At 42.0% G+C, this 12,965-nt stretch overlaps 1 protein-coding gene across 1 annotated transcript in view; it reads left to right on the forward strand.

Annotated features, from left to right (window-relative positions):
• Positions 1-12,965, forward strand: part of EIF2A (eukaryotic translation initiation factor 2A) — a 57,253-nt gene that overhangs the window by 40,520 nt on the left and 3,768 nt on the right. The window contains exons 7-10 of the mRNA XM_063441011.1: positions 1,333-1,406; positions 1,495-1,639; positions 2,498-2,614; positions 3,509-4,080. Coding sequence (XP_063297081.1) covers positions 1,333-1,406; positions 1,495-1,639; positions 2,498-2,614; positions 3,509-4,080 — 908 coding nt within the window. The remainder of the gene's footprint in view (positions 1-1,332; positions 1,407-1,494; positions 1,640-2,497; positions 2,615-3,508; positions 4,081-12,965) is intronic.

Genomic DNA, 12,965 nt, shown 5'->3' on the forward strand with positions numbered 1-12,965 from the left:
CACTGGAGGTGTCCCTAGGGGCAATGTAAACACTGCCTTTTCTCTGATGTTCTTTATGCATCTTCTTAATTTTCCAAAAAGTGCAAATTTCAATAGAAATTGGAGCTTTTATAAAGCAGCTGTGTTACACTCCCCATCTGTCAATCAGACAGCAGATCTTGTTATTTCCTGATTTTGGTTAGCTCTGGGGAGCTGAACTCAAGAGGTATGCAATTGCTAAGAGCATCTGCCTTGCAAAGACTTCTCCTTGAGCTGCACTGTACTGCACATTGGACAGCTATAGGAAGCCTGGGTGGTGTTAGAAGGGCAAGGCTTGCAGATGTTTCAGACAACAGTTCTGCAGCATTTGCCATACATTTTTATATATACACCCAATTAAATAAATCCACAATTAAATGCATGCATGTTTTCATGGGAGGTATATCTACTAAACAGTGAATTTGATTTATTTTCTTTATTTGGGCAGTGTAGTGTCCCTTTAAGCTAAGTAAGTCATTTTGCCATGAGCTTTAAAAATGCATGAATTAAATAGTATTATGCAATGCTATGATTTATATTTTTTGTTTTGCTTATGAAAAATAAATTACACTTTTACAGTAAAATTGCAGTTTTCATCACATTGCCATGTGACTCAGTAGCATATTAGAGATATGAGATTTATATTTAGCTTTACCATGCAATTTTGTCTAGAGATTGTGGATTTGTGAGGTTTTTTTTTAGGGAATATTTTCTTGTATCCTCTTGGTGCTGCTACATTGTACCTGGTAGGTCAACTGTTGTGTTTAAAGGGACACTATAGTCACCACAACAACTACAGCTTAATGTAGTTGTTCTGGTGAGTATAACCATTGCCTTCAGGCATTTTCATGCAAACACCGCCTTTTTCACTACATTGCCCCTAGTGACACCTCCAAGTGGCCACTCCTCAAATGGCCACTGGAGGTACTTCCTGGAGTACCACGCTCTGCATGGTGACGCTGAATTTTCCTCATTGAGTCAATGCATCTCTATGAAGAAGTGCTGATTGGCCAACACAAAGTTTGACCCCGCCTCCTTGCCGATTTTAGCCAATCCAATGCTTTTCCTATGGGAAAGCATTGGATTGGCTAAAAATCGGCAATTGAGATGTCATGAAGGAGGAGGATCAGGGGTGGGGCCAGTGCTGGCAGACCCGCGCAGCGCTGGAAATAAGGAGAGTTTAAATTCCTATTGAGGGGGAGGGGGCAAGCCACCTAAACGGTGGGTTTAACACTATAGGGTCAGGAAAACATATTTGTATATATATCAACATGCATAATATTGTTTTTATTATTTTTAATTTTTTTTGAGCAGATACTATTGCAAACAAACTACACTTACAAAAAGTGAGTGACTTTGAGTTATCCCCCGGAGAACATCCCTGTAAGGTGAGATTATCTTAGTTTAAGTACTTGCAAACATGAAGGACTTTAGAATTGTATTATCTATATTAAAAATTGTGTGTTATTTTTCTAGGTAGCGGTGTATGTTCCTGGAAGCAAAGGGGCTCCTTCATTTGTAAGGCTATACCAGTACCCCAACTTTGCTGGACCCAACTCTGCCCTTGCCAATAAAAGTTTCTTTAAAGCAGACAGAGTCTCTATGCTGTGGAATTCAAAAGGTAGTGATCTGTATAGTATCATTTCATATGTCATGTTGCCCATTTTTCTTCCCACACTCTTTTGCATTTTTAGTGTAGCTGTAGAATTATGTTTGATGCAAATCCCCTGACATTTATAGCACTTGGCACTTCTCCTTTTCCATCCTTTTTGTTACGTGCACTGTGGTTAAAATATCACAAGAAGAATGGAGACTGCAATATAAGGGACATCAGCTTTTTGTTGTGGTTTTTATTTTAATTTTATACAACATGGAATCTGAAAAAGCAAATAAGAAACAGTTATTCCTAATTTCTCTAATGATAATCTAAAGTAGTTATTACAACAACTCATGCTTGTTTAAAGCTATTGTTCCATCTCCACACATTATAATGCAATTTACAGAGATTTATTTTTTTCTTATTACAACAGCTATTTTCAGTTACAGTAGCAAGTTATGCTTTTTCCAGCATGTACAATCACTTGTATGGCATGCCACTGGGTGGGTTCCTGGCTTGCAAGTCTTCACTTCCTCTCAGAGGCTGCTTTGTAACATTCTCTGAATGGGCCTGTTCCATGGCTAACAAATATGTGCTACAGATCCACTCGTGGAAAATAACTTAAACGTTATGAGTGATCAATAAGCTGCATCGACAACTGTTTCTTTGGTAGGAGCTGTCCATGGCTAATATTGACTTCAGTTTGTGCGTGGTTTGTGATTTTTCCATGAAAAAAAATTCTGCTAGTGGTGATAAACACTTGCCTGGAAGGAGATTTGGGGGTTAGAGATATCTCCCACCTTTTGCTACAAGGGCCTTGGATACATTTATTTACTGTGTGTCCTCTCGTTAACAAGTCTTCCTTTTGCCTTTGTTGTATAGGTACTGCAGTACTTGTGACATCCAGTACTGATGTGGACAAAACAGGAGCTTCCTACTATGGAGAGCAGACTCTTCATTATATAGCAGTAAATGGAGAAAGTGCAGTCGTGCAGCTTCGTAAGTAGCCCTGTACCTTTAGGAATAGATTTGGGGGTAACACGTCCATGTAATGGATTGATGAAAACAGTAACACAGGCAGTGTTTGGTTTTTAAGGTTATGCTTGGAAAGGGGTGTTTTATTTATAAGATGTGGCACGATTTCAAACAAGCATTAATTTTGGCATTCACCATGACTTGGAACGCAGAGAGTATTGAGAGAGCAGATTAGAACTGGGAGATCTTTTGTGATCTTTATGTAAACAGCATGCATTTTTCAGTGGAAAATAGTTCCTGATAAAAGTTTACCTAACTGTTTGTAGTGCTAAGTACAGAATTCCGGCTGTACACCTGTTCCAGCAGTCTGCTTGCATTGGCTTCTTTTTTTATTATGCCTTATTCCCTTTTTTTGCAAATACAAACTTAGTAAAAAACCAAACCATACAGAAATGCATTTCAAACCATGGATTGAGGGTTTTTTTTTTTCATTTTTTTTTCTTCATCATGAATACATATTGATGAAAATCAGGGTACTTTATATCTGAAATTAAAAGGTCATCAATCCTGTCATATAGCTTATGGGGCTTCACCAAGTAATTACATCAGTTATTCACTAAATTCAAAATTGAAATAAAAATTGTAAAATTTAGGCTAAAATAGCCAACCTGTGACAGTGAAGAATTTTTGTTGCAGCTATTTTTAAATTTTTGCAATTTTGATTTCATTCTCTAAAATTAGGACTTTAGTGTGTTGTTTCTGTTTAAATTTATAAAAGCAATTAAATTGTAAGTACACAGACTGACATAAATGTACATCTTGATATGCATGGATGAGATACTATAACTTCACTTATTTCTCAGTGACACTTAAGATGCAAATATTGATTTATTGCCAATCATTTTCAATTTCTTTCAGCAAAAAATGGTCCTATCTACGATGTTGTATGGAACCAAAATGCAACAGAATTTTGCGTTGTTTATGGGTTCATGCCAGCCAAAGCTACAGTTTTTAATCTTAAATGCGACCCCATATTTGATTTTGGCACTGGTCCTAGAAATGCTGCATTCTACAGCCCTCAGGGACACATTTTGGTGCTGGCTGGGTTTGGCAATTTGAGAGGACAAATGGAAGTATGGGATGTAAAAAATTATAAGCTAATTTCTAAGCCAACAGCCTCTGATGCCACTTTTTTTTCTTGGTGCCCTAATGGAGAACATATGGTCACTGCCACATGCGCCCCAAGACTACGTGTGGGAAACGGGTACAAGATATGGCACTATACTGGTACTCTTCTACATAAATATGATGTGCCAGAAAACACAGAACTTTGGCAAGTTACCTGGCAACCTTTTGTTCCTGGGGTCTTTCCAGCAAAATCTATTATTTTCCAGGCCGTGCCTAGTGATATCCCATCAGAAGAGACTAAGCCGGCACAGGCATACAGACCTCCAGCCCTCAGAAATAAGCCACAGACTAGTTACAAGCTGGTGAGTAACTTTGTGTGTGACTAGAAAAGTTAAGTTTGTAACCATTTGGGTTCTATACTACTGGTTCCATCATACATTGGAAAAGAGGACATCTACACCACATCTTTCTGTTCCTCATCACTGTTCTCCTGTAATCTTACCCTGGTCTTACTTAAAGTAGGTCTGCCACTTTCAGGAGTCTTTGCATATTTTGGGATGACCCTTGGAATGATCGGATTATTGTCTGGTGGCTGTGAGGTGCAGTCAAAGTTGGGTTTCTCTTAGCTGAAGCTGTCCCTCGTGGTTGCAACCATCCAGCTCCTGGTACTTAATCTGCCAGGGCTGCATTAGTGCGGGACTCTCATACAAGAGTGCAACCTTGAGGTCTATGGAGGATCCCATAAGAGCTTCCATAGGGCATGGCTTCTCATGAGCAACATGATACCTAAATCCCACAGCCCTCACTTGTGATGGCTGCTGGGATTGGTCAGAAGTAGATGGCTGAGCCATGCCTTTGTCAACCGCAAGCTTGTCCATAAGACAAATTAGTCCCTATTTTGTCTTATAGAATCTTGGATTGTGTTGGAATCCAGTCAGCATTAATATTTCATAAATATTATATCTCTATGAATTACTAAGGATTGTCAGAGCCACATTTATTTTGCTATCTCTCTGAACACCAGCTAATACATCAAACTTAGATGTTCTCTTTTATAATTCTTGAACTTTACATGATACAACAGGAATGATATAGGGATATGGTAACATAGTATCTTAGAAGGCTTAGCCGTTGTTCACAAAATAAAGCCGTTGTTCACAATAGTAAGACAAGCAGCAGTACTGCAGTAGTAAATTTATGAAGAATTACAATTTTAAATATTAGCAAATAGTTTAAGCCAGACGTGAAAACCATTAAAAACTGAATAACTCCATTATAATATATCTGGATCCAAACCTGTCATGATATAATAAACCTCTTGTCTCAAAGGGAAATAGCCTCTAGCATTTGTTTAAAAATGAAAAGATGTATGGAGCTTGGAACCGGAGTAAAACCACTAAACATGCACTCTAAATTACATAACTGTCAGGGTACCTGTGGTCTCTACCTCCGAAAGAGGTAGAGACTTAGCTGTTCCTCCATCCAGACGGTCTGATGGCTCCCTTCCCCGCGGTCTATCCGGTCATGCTAGGCCGGCCGCAAAGGAGTGACTGCCTTTTACAGCATCTAGGCAGGAAGTAGTCATCAGGACACTCCCCCGGAACGACCTGTCAGTCAATTGCTGCAGGACTAATCAGGACGCCTCGGAGGCGTGGTTACTGCTCTGAACAGGGTATTTAACAGAGCTTCTTTCATTAGCTCATTGCCCTGTCGTGGTTCTAGCTTGTTCTAGTCACTCAGTGCTTGTGTATTCTATTATCCCTTTTGGTTTTGACCCGGCTTGTTTACCTTACTCTGCTTATCTCTGTTACCCTTGATTCGGCTTGTCTCTCGCTTACCTGTCTTCTGTTACCCTCGACCTCGGCTTGTCTTTGACCATTCTATACTGTACTACTTACGTTAGTCCGGCCATTCTAAGGTCCGGTATACGTATCTGGCTACTGTTTGTACTCTGCGTGTTGGATCCCTGTCCCGATCCTGACATTACGACAGGGCCAATGGATCCTGCAAGTACAAACAGTCAGCTGGCTGCTCCTGATCCTAGGTTTGAAGCCATGGATCACAGAATGGATCAGATGGCGCTTGCGCTACAGGCTCTATTAGCTTGTGCCAATAACCCACCAGAGGAGATACGTAATACCCCTCTTTCTCCTGTCGGTTCAGGTCTAGAGGTAGCCACAGTGGGTGCTTCTTCTCACATTACCCCCCCAGTACGCTATGGTGGGGCTCCTGAGAAGTGTCGTGGTTTTTTAAACCAAATTAGTATCCACTTTGAATTGCAACCTCGCTCTTATCCTACAGATAGGGCAAAAGTAGGATTTATTATCACCCTACTCATTGAGAAAGCTCTGAGATGGGCCAACCCACTATGGGAGAACGATAATCCATTAGTTTATAACTATAACGCATTTGTAGCTGCTTTTAGAAGAACATTTGACCCTCCAGGTAGAAAGGTTAATGCAGCCAGATTACTGTTGCGCCTGAGACAGGAGAACCAAACACTGGTGGATTATGCACTAGAGTTCAGGTCTCTGGCGGCAGAAATCAAGTGGAATGAGCAGGCGTATATGGATGTATTTTTGAATGGCCTATCTGATGTAATCCTTGATGAGGTTGCTACCAGAGAACTCCCTGAGAATTTAGAGGATTTAATTTCGTTCATCTCTCGTATAGATGAACGTCTAAGAGAGAGACAGAACACTCGAGAGAGGAACCAGAGACCTTCTTTTAGGTTAGCTCCCGCTGTTCCAAGTCCTGACTCCACGATATCTTTGCTTACTGAACCTATGCAGATAGGGTATACCCGCCTCTCTGAGGAGGAAAGACAGCACAGGAGAAGAGAGGGTTTGTGTATGTATTGTGGAGCCAAGGGTCATTTACTCTCGAACTGTTCTAACCGCCCGGGAAACGCTCGCACCTAAGTCTCTCTAGAGGACAGGCCTTGGGTGTTTCTATTTTGTCCTCTACTCCTGATTATAAAGATCACAGGCTTCTGCTACCAGTTTCCTTAACTTGGGGGAAGGAAGTAGTAAGGGCTATGGCATTGATAGATTCCGGTGCTGCTGAGAATTTTATCGACCAAGCCTTTGCTAGTAAGAACAATTTCCCATCCCGGCTAAGGGAGACACCTTTGGCCGTTGAGGCCATAGATGGTAGACCACTACTAGACCCTGTTATCTTTCGTGAGACCATACCCATTAATTTAAATGTTGGTATCCTACACGTGGAGAAATTATCTCTTATGCTCATTTCGTCTCCTTCCGTTCCCATAGTTCTGGGGTACCCATGGTTGAAAAAACATAACCCTATTATCGATTGGGAGTTAGGAGAGATACTCTCGTGGGGCCAGGGCTGCCAGGATCGGTGTTTGTGCAAGGTTTCTCCATTAGCTAATATTAACATACCGGAGAATCCTACTCAGTCCACAGAAAGACAAATACCAGACCTTTACCTAGACTTAAGGGCAGTGTTTGACAAGAAGAATGCCGATTCTTTGCCTCCACACAGGTCATTTGACTGTAAGATTAAGCTTCTACCCGGCACTATGCCTCCGAGGGGCCATGTATATCCTTTGTCTGTTCAGGAAAACTCGGTTCTAGAGGAGTATATTCGGGAGAATTTAGAAAAGGGATTCATCAGGAGGTCTTCTTCTCCGGCCGGGGCTGGGTTCTTTTTCATTAAGAAGAAGGATGGCACGCTGAGACCTTGTATCGATTACCGAGGCTTGAATAAAATAACTGTCAGAAATGCCTATCCTATCCCACTGATTACCGAGTTATTTGATCGTCTTAAGGGCTCCAAAATCTTCACCAAGTTAGATCTCAGAGGGGCTTACAATTTGGTGAGAATCCAGCAAGGTCACGAGTGGATGACGGCATTCAATACCCGGTATGGCCATTACGAATGCACTGTTATGCCATTTGGACTATGCAATGCTCCTGCAGTATTTCAAGATTTGATTAATGAGGTACTTAGGGAGTTTCAGCATGATTGTGTTATTGTTTACCTGGACGACATACTAATACACTCTAAGGAGATTGAGACTCACCATAGACAGGTCAGAAAGGTATTACACAAGCTGCTGCAACATGGTCTATATTGCAAATTGGAGAAGTGCAGTTTTGATCAGTCTCAGGTAGACTTTCTTGGATACGTGATTTCTGGGGAAGGTTTTAAAATGGATCCTGTAAAACTTCAATCTATTTTAGACTGGCCCTTGCCCAAAGGACTCAAGGCTATCCAAAGGTTTATTGGTTTTTCCAACTACTGTAGGCGCTTCATTAAAGGATACTCCTCTATCATTGCGCCTATTACCAATATGACCAAACAAGGGGCTGATACTAAGTTCTGGTCTAAGGAAGCTCTGGGTGCTTTCAAGACTCTCAAGGAACTTTTTGCCTCGGCTCCCATTCTAGTCCATCCTGATACGACTCTGCCTTTCTTGCTCGAGGTCGATGCCTCTGAGACAGCAGTTGGGGCTGTTCTGTCTCAAAGGTTAGGGGTGGATAAACCGTTACACCCTTGTGGTTTCTTCTCTAAGAAATTTTCTGGGCCTGAGAGCAGATATGACATCGGGGAAAGGGAACTGTTAGCAGTCATTAAAGCCTTAAAGGAGTGGAGACATTTGTTGGAGGGGACCCTACACCCTATTACGATTTTGACGGACCACAAAAACTTGTCCTATATTGGGGAGGCTAAGCGCTTATCCTCTAGACAAGCTCGTTGGTCCTTATTCCTGACTCACTTCAATTATGTACTGACTTACAGACCTGGTTCTAAAAACTCTAAAGCCGATGCATTATCTCGCCAATATGAACCTTCTACTGTACCTGAACCAGTTCTTTCTTCTATAGTTCCGAAATGCAATATCATTGCTAATACGAATCTCAGGATTCATTCTCCATTACTGGCCGAGATCATTAAGTTGCAACATCTAGCACCTAAACAGACTCCTGCGGGCCGTCATTTCGTTCCTCCTGCTCTTCAACTGGAACTTTTACAGTGTTTACATAATAGCAAGATGGCGGGACATCCTGGTATTCGCAAAACTTACGCGTTGATCTCTAAGGACTTCTGGTGGCCTGCTTTACGGAGGGATATTGAGGAGTTCATCGCTGCATGTGAAGTTTGTACTAAAACCAAACAACCCCATACGCTTCCATGTGTATTCCTGCAACCCTTGGAGGTTCCAGAAAAACCATGGTCCTGTTTGGCCATGGACTTTATTGTCGATCTACCTATCTCTAAAAGACAGACTGTTATCCTCACCGTGGTTGACAGGTTTACTAAGATGGCACACTTCATTCCCCTGCCTAAACTCCCGTCTTCTCCCGAATTGGCAGAGATATTCGCTAAGGAGATTTTTCGCCTACATGGGATACCCTCTCAAATTGTATCGGACAGAGGCTCCCAATTTGTTTCCCGCTTTTGGAGGTCCTTCTGCTCTCAACTTGGTATTAAATTAAACTTTTCTTCTGCCTATCATCCTCAGTCTAACGGAGCTGCTGAACGTACCAACCAGAAAATTGAACAATATTTACGATGCTTTGTTTCTGAACACCAGGATGATTGGGTCGGTTTGATTCCTTGGGCGGAGTTTGCACACAACAATCTCGTTTGCGATTCTACTCATTCAAGCCCCTTCTTCATGAATTATGGTTTTCATCCGTCTATTCTTCCTTCGGATTCTCCTTCCCAGGGGGTGCCGTCGGTTGATGGTCATGTTGCCAATTTGAGGAAGTTGTGGGATCAAACTCAACAAATCCTTGTGCACAACTCTATGTTGGTCAAGAAACACGCTGATAAACGTAGAAGGGCGGCTCCGGTCTTTGTTCCAGGTGATAGGGTATGGCTGAGCACGAGGAACATCCGTTTAAAAGTGCCCTCCATGAAGTTCGCTCCTCGTTATATTGGACCCTACAGGGTGCTGACCCGTATCAATCCAGTTGCGTATCGTTTAGCTCTTCCTAATACCTTACGCATCCCGAACTCGTTTCACGTTTCATTGCTGAAACCACTCATATGTAACAGATTTTCCTCCACAATAGCCCCTCCTCGCTCCGTTCAGGTGGAGGGTCAGGAGGAGTATGAGGTTAACTCTATTATTGATTCTCGAATCTCCCGGGGGAGAGTACAATATCTGGTTGATTGGAAGGGATATGGTCCTGAGGAGAGGAGTTGGGTACCTCAGGAGGATGTTCATGCTCCCCGTCTCCGCAGGGCGTATCACTCTCGCTTCCCATCTCGTCCCGGTTCATTCCGCCCGGTGGGCGTATCTGAGAGGGGGGGTACTGTCAGGGTACCTGTGGTCTCTACCTTCTGAAAGAGGTAGAGACTTAGCTGTTCCTCCATCCAGACGGTCTGATGGCTCCCTTCCCCGCGGTCTATCCGGTCATGCTAGGCCGGCCGCGAGGGAGTGACTGCCTTTTACAGCATCTAGGCAGGAAGTAGTCATCAGGACACTCCCCCGGAACGACCTGTCAGTCAATTGCTGCAGGACCAATCAGGACGCCTCGGAGGCGTGGTTACTGCTCTGAACAGGGTATTTAACAGAGCTTCTTTCATTAGCTCATTGCCCTGTCGTGGTTCTAGCTTGTTCTAGTCACTCAGTGCTTGTGTATTCTATTATCCCTTTTGGTTTTGACCCGGCTTGTTTACCTTACTCTGCTTATCTCTGTTACCCTTGATTCGGCTTGTCTCTCGCTTACCTGTCTTCTGTTACCCTCGACCTCGGCTTGTCTTTGACCATTCTATACTGTACTACTTACGTTAGTCCGGCCATTCTAAGGTCCGGTATACGTATCTGGCTACTGTTTGTACTCTGCGTGTTGGATCCCTGTCCCGATCCTGACAATAACCACTACAAATCAATGTACCGGTAATGCTTCCAGAGCCTTGGTGCGCAATGTCTTCCATTTTATGTTAAACCAGTTTGACAAATATGGGTTTTCTCCTCACCCAGAGAAAACTTCCTCTTCAGCCGAATTTATAATGCTGAATTTAAAGTGGCACAGTCACTTGTGGGGTCTTTTCATTCTTTGCAATGACCTCCCAATGTGATATGCCCACTTTTATGGCAGCAGCTAAGGGTTTATTTAGGAGATATACTTATGTTAAGTTCTCACTCCTTGGTACTGCCACCTACTGTCCTCCCTGCTTAGCAGCTCCCAGCAGCTCGACTTGTCAGGAGCTGCCATTACGTTGGTACGCTCACATATATGCAAGTGTACAAAACGGAGTCAATGAAAGATCACAGGATTAAAGCGGCACTGTCATGGCCGAATCCAGGTTTGTTTTTTTAACCCCCTCCCGACTCCACTACATCTAGTTGTCACCCCCAAATGCCCCTAAGCCCCCCATATTACCTTTTTTCATCTTTATTTTGTGCCCAGACCTGGATCATCGTCGCTGCCATCTTTGTGTGGGTAGATGAAGTCCTTGTGGAACACATCATCTGCCTACACTAGATAGCGCTGTGAACTTCCCGTGCATGCCCAGTTAATCACTTGGGCATTCGCTACGGGAATTTCGTCTATTCATTAATATGTTAGAAATTTCAGACTAACAAACAAACACCGAATATCGGTGTTCATTCATTCAGTTAATTACAAGGAGGGAGCTATCAGCGCGCAACTCCCTCCTTGTAAAATGTTCTACCGAACTCTATGGGGGTCAATATGACACTCCATATTAGCATAAAGGAGATTTAAATCTCCCAAATGCCCCTACTCGCTATGCTGTGAGTAGGGGTACGTCAATCACTGTTGTAAAAAACTAGTCTGTCAAGGACTCTAGTTCTATAGGAGTTAATAAATGCAATGTGTCCAGGAGATGTCACTCTATCCTAAGATACGCTTTAGTATCAGGAAAGGAAAAAAAAAAACCCTCTAAATAAATAATTAAAGATTTCTACAACCCTTTCTAGTGTAAAATAGATTAATGCCCTACTGCCCTTCCTCCCCCCAAAAAAATAAACACTCAAAGACTATTTTAAATGTACGTTTTACTTACCTTAATCCAACGTTCACCTTGAGGAAGTTCCGTCACTACACACCTTTTGAAGGATTTTCGTACATGGAACTGTCTTTTTTTATTTTTGGCGACATCTCACCCCTAAGTGAATATTGTTTGTAAATACTATCTAGTTCTATTGTGCTAGTTGTAGGTTTAGAAATTAAATGCTCTCTCTCTCTGGTAATTCTGAAAATACAGAGATGCAATTGGGTTAGACTTTCTTGTATTTGGTTTGCTGTAGCAATTACCAGATCCCAATGACTCACCCAACATGCATTTCATCTTTTAACATAGTCTTGTCAGGGAATATATTATATGTCCTTATAATTAGAGCATTTCCTTTCCCAGTCTAGAGTTATTACTAAAGATTTAGGCACCATTATCATGCTATTCAGTTAACAAGCGCAATGCAACTGATTCAAACAAAAATAAGGTTAGCCAAATGCATAAAATCAATCAGCCACATTTTTGCGGATTTTGCTTCCACCATATGTTTACCCCTAAGCAAGATGTTCACAGAGGAAATGATGCAAGAGGATACATAGCCAATTATAGAACCAGAATGAACTTTGAATGACAAAGCATCACGGGAGTTGTAGTTCTACAACATCTGGGGATCTACATTTTGGCACCCCTGGTCCAGATGTAGTGATTTATTCCTAGATCCTTCGCCAGTTAACAGTTTGTTACTTCGCAACTGTCTACATTTCATGCGCTCGCTATTTTTGCAGGGTTCCGTAATTGTAATGGATATCTGAATTTAGAGTGACCTCTGCTGGACACACTGAATACATACACTCCTTTATGCGCAACTATTTTTGGATTCCCGTGTTAAAAAGCTTTAGCTGTAAAGAATAATTCTCCTATCATCAGATTTGAAGAGCCACATTTCCATTCTTGTTAATCATTTATTTTTAAAGAGGACAAGGTGAATGTTTTACAGCTGTTCCAAGTTCCACATAGCTTTGTTTTATTGCAAAACATGTTGAAAGCATTCTGAAGGAAACTCTTGCAGCTGTAGCAAGTTTGCACTCAGGCTACATAAAGCCTCATTGTGGCTGTCTCTGGGTGCCATGGAGAACCCGATTTTTGTGAAACTGCTGCAATTTGCTAAGTCGTCCACATAAATTTAAACGAAAACAGAGCATCACATGTAAAAACAATTAATATGTGTAAATGCCAGTGTTAAATGGTATAACTTTCAGAGAAGTGATGGTTCCTCTTTGAAGCTTGC

Source organism: Pelobates fuscus, chromosome 2 (genome assembly GCF_036172605.1).
Source record: "Pelobates fuscus isolate aPelFus1 chromosome 2, aPelFus1.pri, whole genome shotgun sequence".
NCBI classification, from domain to species: Eukaryota; Metazoa; Chordata; class Amphibia; order Anura; family Pelobatidae; genus Pelobates; species Pelobates fuscus.